The sequence below is a fragment of the Doryrhamphus excisus genome, linkage group LG12 (assembly GCF_037039965.1).
Source record: "Doryrhamphus excisus strain RoL-2023G ecotype Guam linkage group LG12, RoL_Dexc_Guam_v1.1, whole genome shotgun sequence".
NCBI classification, from domain to species: domain Eukaryota; kingdom Metazoa; phylum Chordata; class Actinopteri; order Syngnathiformes; family Syngnathidae; genus Doryrhamphus; species Doryrhamphus excisus.
Window position 1 is genome coordinate 15268935 of NC_136368.1, and position 13033 is coordinate 15281967.

At 38.6% G+C, this 13033-nt stretch overlaps 1 protein-coding gene across 8 annotated transcripts in view; it reads right to left on the reverse strand.

Annotated features, from left to right (window-relative positions):
- Positions 1-13033, reverse strand: part of lmo7a (LIM domain 7a) — a 56459-nt gene that overhangs the window by 23890 nt on the left and 19536 nt on the right. For all 8 annotated transcript variants that reach the window (XM_078794997.1, XM_078794998.1, XM_078795000.1 and 5 more), the window contains exons 6-7: positions 1170-1200; positions 942-1055 (exon numbers count right to left, since the gene is read on the reverse strand). In XM_078794997.1, the coding sequence (XP_078651123.1) occupies positions 942-1055; positions 1170-1200 (145 nt within the window). The remainder of the gene's footprint in view (positions 1-941; positions 1056-1169; positions 1201-13033) is intronic.

The following is a 13033-nucleotide window of genomic DNA, read 5'->3' on the forward strand; positions in this document are numbered from 1 at the left end:
AGTTTTAAAACAGTCTCAGATAGGCCACACTCTTGTATTGGAAGTGTGTTATCCAAAATCTAGCCTTGATGCTACAATTTTGATTTTATTGTTTTCAGTAACCTGTACTCAAAACTACAAGTTTTGTGTGTCTGTAGCTTTAATGCTAATTAGCTGAGTTTGTCCAAGTACGTATAAGAAGGTAATGTTCTTCATACGTACAACTAGTTTGTTTGCCCTGTAATGTATTGTTAAAAAAAAACACCCTAGCTGCCTAGCAGACTAGCTGTCCGTGCAAAACAACCCGCCATGGGGCCAAAGAACTTTGTGAGTGCTAGCACTTTGATAAAGATGGTGAGAAACACGATTTAATTTCATTACACAAGCAAAGATGGAAATTCCACATCAACAGTAATCATTTTTTTGTCATTTTGGATTGTTTTATGCTTGTAAAAACAATAATTATTCTCATTAAAATGTATTTTTTTTGGTGCCTGGAAGAGATTCATTGGATTTACATTATGAGGGATGCAGATTATAGGCTATAGATAACAGGCACTAGGTACATATAACTTTAAGATCATCATAAAAACAATTGATGAACCTTTCATAGTGTAAAAATGAACCAATCCTTTCCCTGTGAGCATTACTATTTATTTTTATGTCCACATGCACAACATGTTAGTCACATGTTGACAACAACGCCAATAAAGCTGGTAAAGCAGATTTAAATAGCCAAACGCAGCCATGGGGGTCATGTATGACTTAACATAGCCTTCAGCTTGGTCGCTAACAATCTGATCCCCTCATGCCTGGAACCCTTGGCATGTCTCATATGCCGTGTTTTCCCGCACATAGCCCACATACCAGGGAGGCTTTGAGGAATGCAATGTGCAGTGGCTGTGAAAAAGGATTGCAATACCACTCATACAGTATGTGCTTGTTTTTAAGGTGCAGATTACCTTGTGAAGTGCTATGCCCAGCAATCCCTCAAACGCCTTAAAATTCAAGTAAGGTCCATCGTAAGAATGCTCGCTCTGCGCTCTTCTACCCAGCCAGTAAAGGGTGATCAGAACCTATAAGTCATTGCAGGATTTGTAGTGTGTAAAGAAGTATCAGAAGCAAGTAAAACTGTGAAAAATGTACATGAAATAACAAGATTAAAGTGAAATTATCACTAATAAACTCACATTTTTAAGCCTCCGGTTGGTCTCTTGGTCCCTGCAAGAGAAACAAGAGAGAGGGTCAGTGTTTGTGTATGTTTGAACAGAACAACACTACACGAGTCACTGAAAGAGCTGGAAAGTGAGAGCACAGTCCAGACTATACTGACAGCCCTTCCCTCAGCAGCCTACACACAACAACACAATCACTTTCATTCATTCGGACTTTTTATCATGCAAAAGTGACTTTTTCATGATGTTCCAAAAGTATTATGTGTCCCTCGGGTCTGTTTATGAGCACCAAACCAGAGGAAAATCTAACATAACCCTTGCTTGTTTGATGAAAGAGGCATTCAAAGTGTCACTTCCTGATATGATATGACATGATAGCAGCACCTCTGTTATCTCCACCTAGTTAGACGAACCTGCACCGTGTATATACCAATCACTTCACAGAGAACAGCCTTATACAAAAAAAAAGCAGGCTTCTCTACATATCTTAAAATACAACCATCGGTCAGCGACAAACCCGGAAGCTGAAAAACGGATCCACCTCTAACTTGCTAGCAGCACGGAAGAAAGCTTTGCAAAAACAAATACATAAATAAAATTAGGCTTCGCTACACATCTTGAAATATAGCATACAGCTCTTCCAACTATACGTCAGTCCGCCACAGACACAGAGCTGTAAGTTTTGTTTAAATAAAGTTATATGCAGCGTGTACACTTCAATGAAATTATGGAAAATGAAAAGAAATGTACAGTAATCCCTCGTATATCGTTTATATTCCAGAGCCAACCGTGAGGAGGAAATTTTTATGAAGATAGAGTAGAGAAAAGCTTCTAAATATTATTTTTAATATCATAAGACACCCACACACCCCCAATACCCAACACCCCAATGTAGTAGACATAATAATATAAAATAAGACATATTAGACATAAATAAAGGACATAACAGACTCACTCGTTAGCATTGGGAGAATTTTCTGGACAGTATACTTCCTGAGGTGGCAGGCATTGTCTCAACAATGAAACATTACTGACATTTAGTGACCAGTGTAGAATACTACATATTACGACTTGAATTAGTCTTCTGGATGCTTTGGTTGGGAAAAGTTATATTAAGATGATGAAGTATATATATTATGAGAATAAATCCATAGTATCATGAAAAAAAATGTACAAGAAAAAAGTTGAAATATTCGTAAAAAATCAAAATAAAACAGCAAAAACATGTAAGGCAAAAGGTTCATACTAATAATACACTATGTTGCCGATAACACTTTTTTAGTATGAAAGTATGAAAAATGATCAGCATATCTACATGCGTTGGTTTAAAAAAAAACTGTAAAAGTGGCTCACATATACATATATTTTTAGAATATGCTCCTCACTTCATGGAGATACACACACTGTCAGAGAGTGGAGGAACACAGCTCCATCCATGCTGGAGCCTATCCCAGCTAACTTTACGCGAGAGGCAGAGTACATACTGTGTAGACAAACAACCATTCACACTCACATTCATATCTATGGACAACTATAGTCACTAATTAACCTAACATGTTTTTATGAAATGTGACAGGAAATCAGAGTACCCATAGAAAACCTCCAAAACACAGCTCGTTAGCATTAACCCTCCAGACACCAATAAGCATGTTCCAAGCAGGGCTTACAAAACGTTTGAGCAACACACTTCCCATAGAATATTGTGGGACCTCTGAGACATATAAAATAAAATAGTAAAAAAAAAAATCTGTAATATGGAACCTTTAAATAAAACAAGGCGTAACTGTTGAGCAAACAAAGCTCAGAGTGTGTCCGTGTGAAGAAAACGAGCCCTTTCTGTATGTTCGTTGTGTACATCTATTCACAGAGGGCCATAAAGAGTGATAATGGGCCACAGTACACCACCAGGAAAGATATACAGTCATGTTATGCATTCTTGCTTGTCACACGCTAAGACAATAACATGTGTCCTCTCTGAGGTTTTCTTTGAGTGACCGCTGCACCTGCTGGGAGTGGATGGGACTTGAAACTGGATAAACTCTTTCTCAATGATGATAATTGACAATATAAAGATAAAGGTTGCCATTTTTTTATTTAGTAATAATGGTCCAGAAACAGGAAGTATATTTTAACACTAGCTGCTTCCCATCATTGAGTAAAGCATAGCATGTCTGCTGGTTGCCTTTTTCCAGTGGACGAAAATAAAGTCACTCTAATAAAAACTATTTTCGGGTGTCCACAGCCCAAGGGGGGCGGGGGGTGGGGGGGTATTGTGAGTGACCTGATAGAATCAGCTGAGCGTGACACGCACCTTCTGTGACAACACCGTGGGATTCTAAAGTCAAGCAGTTTTTTACCAGTAAAGCAAATGTTTGCTGTAAGATAAAAGCTCCCACAAAAAACCCTGCAGGTTGACAAATGTTAATGTGGATTGTGCAAAGCTCTCACTTTAACATATGCATATTCACAGGGGTCAAACTCCTGTTGATTGTACATATGTAAAAGATAACAGTACGCCTCCTTTCTTATGAACGGTGAGCCATAAAACTCTATAGCCATATACGTACAATATAGCCTATGCTGGAGCCTATCCCAGCTGTCTTCCGGCGAGAGGCGGGGTACACCCTGGACTGGTCGGCAGCCAATCACAGGGCACATATAGACAAACAACCATTCACACTCACATTCATACCTATGGACAATTTGGAGTCACCAATTAACCTAGCATGTTTTTGGAATGTGGGAGGAAACCGGAGTACCCAGAGAAAACCCACACATGCACGGGGGGAACATGCAAACTCCACACAGAGATGGCCGAGGGTGGAATTGAACGGAATTGGTCTCCTAGCTATGAGGCCTGAACGCTAACCACTCGTCGACCGTGCAGCCATGCCTCAAAACATATTAGAAAATATTACAATCATGATAAATATTTCAATAATACCACAGTTAAATTGGCATGATGCTTCTCGGACTGTTGTACTTACTTTTAAATACTTATTAGAGTACAATATGCTCGCTGATGAATTCCTCTTCATGAGTTCTGCTAAAATCACACCAAAATTCTTCTAAACCTCGCAGGACATCCACAAGACTTTCAATTCTGCTAAAAATCACACAGGGCTACCTCAAATTTTGTAAAAAAAAAAAAAAAAAACTTCTATTAAATCACACATTTTTGTATTTTCCATGTATGACCTTATAATACTTTATCAAAGCCTGCGCGGTGGCATTTGCACCGAAACTGCAGAGCTGCTATTCAAATATAAGGCAAACATGCAATGATGTTGAAGCCTGCAGGGAAGCTGCACAGTGAGGCTAACCTGCTCTGCTGCATTCAACCCTTCATGGACGATCACTGCTGTTCTTTCATGATCATTCACACACACACACACACACACACACACACACACACTACTGTGTTCAACACAGGAGATGCACAGTGCCTGGCATCATTGTTGTGGCATCACTGTGGAAAAAAAAAGCCTGCTAGCTTGTGAGTGAGCGTTTACTTTTATGGGGTTGCTTGCCATCACAATCTACCCATGGTCCGTACAAGACCACACTGCCGCACCTCAGAGTGACGCCATGTAGGAAAGCATGAAGGAACCACACCCAAACACACACACACACACATTTGCATTCACATAAGAGACATGTAGCGTAAGGTTCAGTCCTTCTGGAACATTCCTCAGTCTGATCAATAGCCAACAATCTTAAAACATTAACGACACGCCTCTTTTATGGTCTTTTCTTACAGTGTGTGTTTTTTTGTTGTTGTTTTTTTGTTTTTTTTTTTAGCTGGGAGAGCTGTCAAGGCTTGTCAATCATTTTCAAACAACGCCCACTTCTGAGACTTTGCACCATCTCTCTGTGGGGGGTCTATATGTAACGGATGCCAGCCAGTGCAGCTGTGCAAGTGTGTGTTAGCAAAACCTTACTCCCTCGCCCTTAAAAGCAGCGCTGCACACTGGGTTGACTGACAGTTGAGGCTTTTGGCCCAGCGGTCAGCGCTCTCGACTCCATACTTTATTAGGTATCTTTGCACAGTCTACAAAAGCTACAAGCTACATAGTATTAGCCATGTCACAAGCCATTAGCTACAAGCTACTAACTCCATGCTACATAACAGTAGTCATATGCTGGTACTACACCTATACTACTAACAAGTACTTACATGTTAGTATAACTGCAAGCTAAATATGACAAGCTACCATATATACTAGTTAGTAAGCTTCAAGTTCCTAACAACAAGCTAGTCATCACAGGGTGCTAGCTACTAAGCTACAACCTACAAACTACTAACTACTAACCATAGGCTAATAGCTACCAAGCTACAAGCTAGTATAAGGTGCAAGTTATTATTTAGCGGCTCCCAACTAGTAAGCTACAAATTAGAACATGCTGCATTCTATAAACTACTAGCTATGATTAGCTAGCAAGGTACAAGTTTATACAAGCAGGAAGCTACATAGCATTAGCCATGTCACAAGCCATTAGCTACAAGCTACTAACTCCATACTACATAATAGTAGTCATATGCTGCTACTACACCTATACTATTATGTTAGTATAACTGCAAGCTACATATGACAAGCTACCATATATACTAGTTAGTAAGCTTCAAGTTCCTAACAACAAGCTAGTCATCACAGGGTGCTAGCTACTAAGCTACACACTGCTCTGTAGCTACCAAGTTACAAATGAGTAAAAGTTACTAACTACAAGCTTCTAACTACTGTTAACTAGTTAGCTACATGTTAGTACAAGTTATGACCTTCCAACGACAACCTAAAAACTACTAACTACTAACCATAGGCTAATAGCTACCAAGCTACAAGCTAGTATAAGGTGCAAGTTATTATTTACTGGCTCCCAACTAGTAAGCTACAAATTAGAACATGCTGCATTCTATAAACTACTAGCTATGATTAGCTAGTAAGGTACAAATGAGTAAAGGTTACTAACTACAAGCTTCCAACTACTGTTAACTAGTTAGCTACATGTTAGTACAAGTTATGACCTTCCAACGACAACCTAAAAACTACTAACTACTAACCATAGGCTAATAGCTACCAAGCTACAAGCTAGTATAAGGTGCAAGTTATTATTTACTGGCTCCCAACTAGTAAGCTACAAATTAGAACATGCTGCATTCTATAAACTACTAGCTATGATTAGCTAGTAAAGTACAAATGAGTAAAACTTACTAACTACAAGCTTCCAACTACTGTTAACTAGTTAGCTACATGTTAGTACAAGTTATGACCTTCCAACGACAACCTACAAACTGCTAACTACTAACCATAGGCTAATAGCTACCAAGCTACAAGCTAGTATAAAGTGCAAGTTATTATTTACTGGCTCCCAACTAGTAAGCTACAAATTAGAACATGCTGCATTCTATAAACTACTAGCTATGATTAGCTAGCAAGGTACAAGTTTATACAAGCTGCAAGCTACTGACTACTGTTAGCAAACTACAATACAAGCTACGAACAACAGTACAAGTGATAAACTACCATTAACTAGTAAGCTACAAGTTAGCACAAACTACAAGCTATAGACTACTGCTAACTAGTATGCTACAAACTAGTACAAGCTACTCACAAGTAAGTTCCAAGCTAGCCAAGCTACAGATCTTCAAGTTGTAGTGAATGGTTAAGTGAAATAGTTTCCATAATTCATGTGGAAGACTTTAATTTCCTGGGCAGCCAAGCAGAAGAGGGGGGGGGGACGGAAGTTGTTGGTGAATCACAGACTTGAGTGTGATGAATGAGGTGTGGTCAAATGTCATCACTACTAAGCTCTTCTAAGATCTTCTTATCTCAGGCATCAACAGATGCTATTGCTATATGACACTTTTGATATAGCTTGTACTGGACAGCGATAAAAAGCTCTTCTATTCATGGGCAGCTTGCACAATCGCCACAAAACTCAAAGGTCAACACACACACACACACACACACACGTCTGCCTGATAATCTTTTATGGCCAACGCAGGTATACTTTATATGTGACACCAATGTTTCAAGGCTTAGTGTGCAACTTTGAATAAAACGTGTTTTAATGTAGGCAACACGCAAGTGAAGATTGTTTAAGCGTGACATTGTTGCAATGTTAGCTATTTGGATGGCGAATAAACCAGTTCAGCAACACTGAAATTCTTCTCTGGATATTTGGGATTACAGCTAGGCTGCAGTTCTTGCTTTTATCTTCATCAAAGACTAACTACGAGACTAACTCGCACAATAATTCTGCTGAGAATTTCACCATGCAGGATTTCCTACAAATCACACAATACCGTATTTTCCGCACCATAAGGCACACATGACACTGACAATTTTTGCCAGTCACACAATATCTTCACGCTTTCTTAAAACTTAAATTGCGCAGCATGGTGAGACCTCCTCACCTTTCCGCTAAATCTCAGAAGAATTCCTCAAACTCATAACAAACATCCTCAAATCTTTCAAAAATTCCACTAAATCATGTGAGACTTACTATCTTACAGAGAGGGCTTCTGCAAATTTTCTAAAATTTTCTGTGCTAAATGGCACAGGACACCAATAAATCTTGCAAAGATTTCCACTAAATTGCACAGTGCTTTTGCAAATCTTGCAAGATTATATCTAAATCAGACAGGACTTACGCAAATCTTGCAAAATTTTCACTAGATGACGCAGGGCTTCGGCGTATCTTGTAAAATGTCCACTAAATTGAAGGGTGCTTCTGCAAACTTTGTAAGATTTTGTCTAAATCAGACAGGACTTTCACAAATTTGCAAGATATTCACTAGATGACGCAGGGCTTCGGCGTATCTTGTAAAATGTCCACTAAATTGAAAGGTGCTTCTGCAAACTTGGTAAGATTTTGTCTAAATCAGACAGGACTTACGCAAATCTTGCAAGATTTTCACTAGATGACGCAGGGCTTTGGCATATCTTTCAAAATGTCCACTAAATTGAAAGGTGCTTCCGCAAACTTTGCAAGATTCCCACTAAATCGCACATGGCTTTTTGTGAATCTTGCAAGATTTCCACTAAATTGCACAAGGGTTTCACAAATCCTGCAAGATTTCATCTAAATCGCACACGGCTTTCTCAAATCTTGCAAGATTTTCACCAAATGACACAGGGCTTCTGCAAATCTTGGAAGATTTTCACTAAATGACACAGGGCTTCCGAAAATCTTGCAAGAATTTAGCTAAATGCAACGGGGCCTCTGCAAACCTTGTCAGAGTTTTGCTCAATGGCACAAGGCTTCCATAAACCTTGCAAGATGACTGCTAAATCGCGCAGGGCTTTCACAAACTTTGCAAGATTTTCGGTGAATGAGACATCCGCCTACATCTGGAACTCTGTAAATAAAGGATGAAATTCAGATTTTTAAAAAAAATTATTATTATTTACTGTATTTTCAAATGTTTTAAAGTCTGAACAACAATAAACTAGTGTTTCACCTTCATCATTTAAGGTGGTATCTATTTTATTTGTGCATACTTTAGAAGGACTTGTGAGTACAAGACTTGTATAAACATGCGTAAGAGGGAAAGTGAGGCTTAGAATAGCGCCTGTCACAATGGCTGTAGTTTGACACATTGACAGAGGCGAGGACGGCTGATGGAGACCACTTTCTCACATTGGCGGCCTCTGTGATCACTGTCCATTGGCTGTCCTCCTCATGATGACCGCTGCTTCATTAGTTCCTCTCTCTCTTTCTACTCATGTCATAAATACCTCTCTACTGGCAAGCCATGCAAAGTTTTGAAATCATTCCAAAAATGAAAATAGAGTAAAAATAGAGTAAATGGAAGGGACCTAACCACCATATGCAGTTGGAAGGGGAAGACGGGTGTTCACGACGCTATTAAAAGCTTCTCTTCAGAGTTCCAATACCATTCCAATCAATCCTGCTTGGTAAACTGACTCCGGACATCCTAAAAATAGGATGGGATGGCACCCATGACCCCCCCTCCCCCTTCTCAGATAGAATAGTGCATGGTGGCAAACAAGTTGCAGAACAAACAACATGTGATCTTAAAGTAGGCTATGCCTTTATTTATACAATTCCCCATCGTACACAATATGCATGTTTTTTTCTGTAAATAAGCACTGATGCTGTATACCAGGGGTCTCAAACTCAATTTACTTGGGGGCCACTGGAGCTCGGGTCTGGGTGAGACTGGGCCGCATCAGGTTTTCCGAACAAAAAAAACAAAAAAACGCATTTATTAAAAACAAAAAAATGTTAAAAAATTTTCTACACAAAATAAAATGAAAAATAAATAAACAAATCAAGAATAAAGAAAATCAATCAATCAGTAATAAATAAATATAATAATAATAATAAAACGGCAAATAATAAAAACTTAAGAAACCACATATAGTTGGTGGGTAAACAAATTATTTTTTCAGATTAAAATGAACAAAGCATTATTAGAGCCCTGTAGACATGACAAAACTCTTTTTATTTACAACATATTGCGCAACTGCAGGGTCTTGAGACACATGCTAACTCGCAAACTAGAGAGCTAGCGACCTAAACGGTAGCCTTCAAGTTATTTCCTTTAAACTTAAATAGCCAAAAACTTACCACTTCCACACGGATAGGGAGGATAACTATTAACAGTTATTTAACCTTTAACATGAACATTAATCAAACGTAATAATTTTTTCTGGGTACATGATACCATACAGCATCCATATCAAACTTGCGCGGGCCGCACTAACATTAAACTTTCATATCAAGGCGGGGGCCTCAGACTAGTGTCCTGCGGGCCACATTTGGCCCGCGGGTCGCGTGTTTGAGACCCCTGCTGTATACTGTATAGGATACAGTAGTATAGTGTACAGCATGTCTATTTTGTATGTCAGGGATAAGGTGAAGCACTGAAACAGAGATTCGATCCTAGGTCTTCCCGATCTCCTGACTGTGTGGCCAACATGCTAACCACTCATCCACTATAAACCACTAAATATGTCAAATGGGGAAAATCGTTTTTTTTGCCAGGTTTCCACAATGAAATACGATAAAACGACAACAACGATGCAAAGAAGTGAAACCACACAGACGGAAGCAGATAACCAACGGATCATTTTATGACTCATTCCAAAGCTCCATAAAGAAAAGTGTCCACATTTGACGCACTCGGATAACACCGTATCATAGGGCATCATTGTTGGCTTGGAGGGTGCGTCGTGATAAGATGGCAGATTTGTTTGTTTAGCGTACGTACAGTTGATCTTTGTGTGCTTTCAACACCACTGCCTGTGTCACTCAGGCAGGGCTCATCCAGCCCAGGGTGAATCATGGGAGGAAAAAAAAAAATGAAGATTGCTGAGAAGTGCCTGCAGCATAGAGGTCGGTGGTGACAGATGTTTGACAGAATGAACATTGTAATGACGCAGTGAGGCCACAAGTTCACAAGGTTCTATATTATGTTGTTTTTAAATGTCAATACACTAGTGTATTGGAAGTGTCCAAATTCTAGTATGGCTGCTTGAATTTAATGCTAAATTTAATGCAAAAAATAATAATAATAATAATAATAATGAATTTAATGCTAAAGAGCTGTGCAAGTCAATGCCTGTTTTATTTTACAAAGCTGTCCACCACAAATACAGTACATAATGCGGGCTCATTTGCCTATAGGGGTGTGTCAAAGGCTGTATTATGCCCATAAGGAAGGTTGTTTTTTTGTGATGTCATGAAAGCGGACATTTGAGCACCTCTTCTCTCAAAACAAGTAAAGCAAGTGAGGGAGATGATACATTTTTTTCACGTTTGATGCTGACAAACAGGCTCTCGGGACACACTGTTGGGTAAATATTTTGACTCGTGGGGCCGCATTGAGTTAACAAAATTGTCTGGGGGCTAGAACATATATTTTACACACATACACACTATTTTATGCTTATTTTCCTTGAATTATTTGTCTATTTTTATCTGTAAAAGTGTTATACTATCAGCTGTATGTTTTCATGTCACTTTAAACAGCAGAGCACTTTAATCAGACCACGTCAAACTATGTAATTTAATTTTACAGTTTTTTTGTGTTTTTTTTTTTACAAAATAAGACATCCGAATTGCAAGTCATGTTGCCAGATTGTATGTTAAAAGTTGATATGGTTAGAAAGCAACTGGCGGGCCGGATTCAAACATTTGGTGGGCCGCATGTGGCCCCCGGGCCATAGTTTGCCCACCACTGTGTTAGATCATCATGAAAAACAACAAGCCCCTTGTGCACATTATTGGGATCTTTAAGAAGAAATTTTTTCACACAAATGCAAAAAAAATGTATATAACAACCACCCACCCCCTCTCAAATGACTTCAGGTTATTGCTATCCTGCCATGCATTTTCGATACCACTTGTCCTCACTAGGGTGACAGATATGCTGTCTTCTGGGTCCACCCTGGCCTGGTCACAAGCCAATCACAGGGCATAGTTATCACCATAACATTGCTAAACGAACACATCCAATAGCAACATCTATTGCATAGCACGAGTGTGTTAAAATCTGCCTGTTAAGACACTTTTCCGTTTCATTCACACTGAGGCTTCACCTGCCACCCCCCCCCCCCCGAGGGCACACCTGAGCGAAACGCGAACAGGTTGATCAACATGCCTCCCTCTCTGATGTGGCACAAACACACAGAAACGGAAATAAACACTGTGGAAATGTCACCACCGACTTGACAGTACTGCAGTTTCACGCCAAACGCATTTATTAAAATACCTACGCTCGTACTTTCATGAAACACATGCATGCATGAAACTTCGATTAAATCAAATCTCCTGTGTATGGCTGAATGCTGTCATTTAGAGTCACACGTTATTACAATGTTAACAAATGTCTTGTTCAAAGGGCTTCCTGTGTTAAGCCGGTTCAGTATTATTTTTCTGTAATACAGTAGACCCTGGCCATATTGACATTCATTCATAAATCATGCTCTTTTCTGGTGAAATTGTTTATCGCTGGTAAAAAAAAAACAATAGGCATATTTCAACAACTTTGTCATATTTTTTGCCTAAATTAAGCATTTTCAAGACTAAAAATGGCTGCAAATTAATTATTAATCCATTAAAAAGACAATTTATATTCTGCCTTGGTCACTCAGTGTCAGTAATTGTTCAGTGAGACCAATTGATCACCAGAACAAGAGGCCTTTATTGCAGGTTGGAATTATCTCACAACGGGCATAATAATAATAATAATAATACCAACATGTTGTATTATTGTGGTCATAACCCATGACAAGCTAAAACTCAACTCTGAACCCTGACATCACTTCCTGTCCGCCACCAATTCTAATCATGTTAAAAATAAAAAAAACATACCACATGGTAAAGTGGTTTTCTATGATATAACTACTAAAATATCCCAATTATAAATATTCCATTGTAAATAAGGAAACCCTATCTTGCAGAAATACTACTAAGTATTTATCATGGTTGGAACCAATTCATTGAGATAAACAAGGAATTACTGTACAATACATGTTATTTATCAAATAATTTGCCAAAAAATGTATTTAATGGTCTCTCTTGCCCTGTACAAACATTTACAGGGAGTCAGTAGTTAGTGTGTAATGCTGCTTCAAAAAATATTAAATGATGAATTATGTTGCATGTCCATTGAAAATTATGCAATATTTTTTTTTAATCAAGCAAGGGTAAAAATGTTAGTTTGGATGTTAGCTTTATCTACAATGCACTGTGTATTTATATACAAATTATACAATGTTTGTTAGTTGTACTCCTGTACTTATTATATACGCTTCATTGTTTTCATTATTTAATTAAGGTGTTGTCCAGATTTTGCTGTTACAATTTATATTGTATCTATATAAAAATAATGGAAATGTATGCTTTGT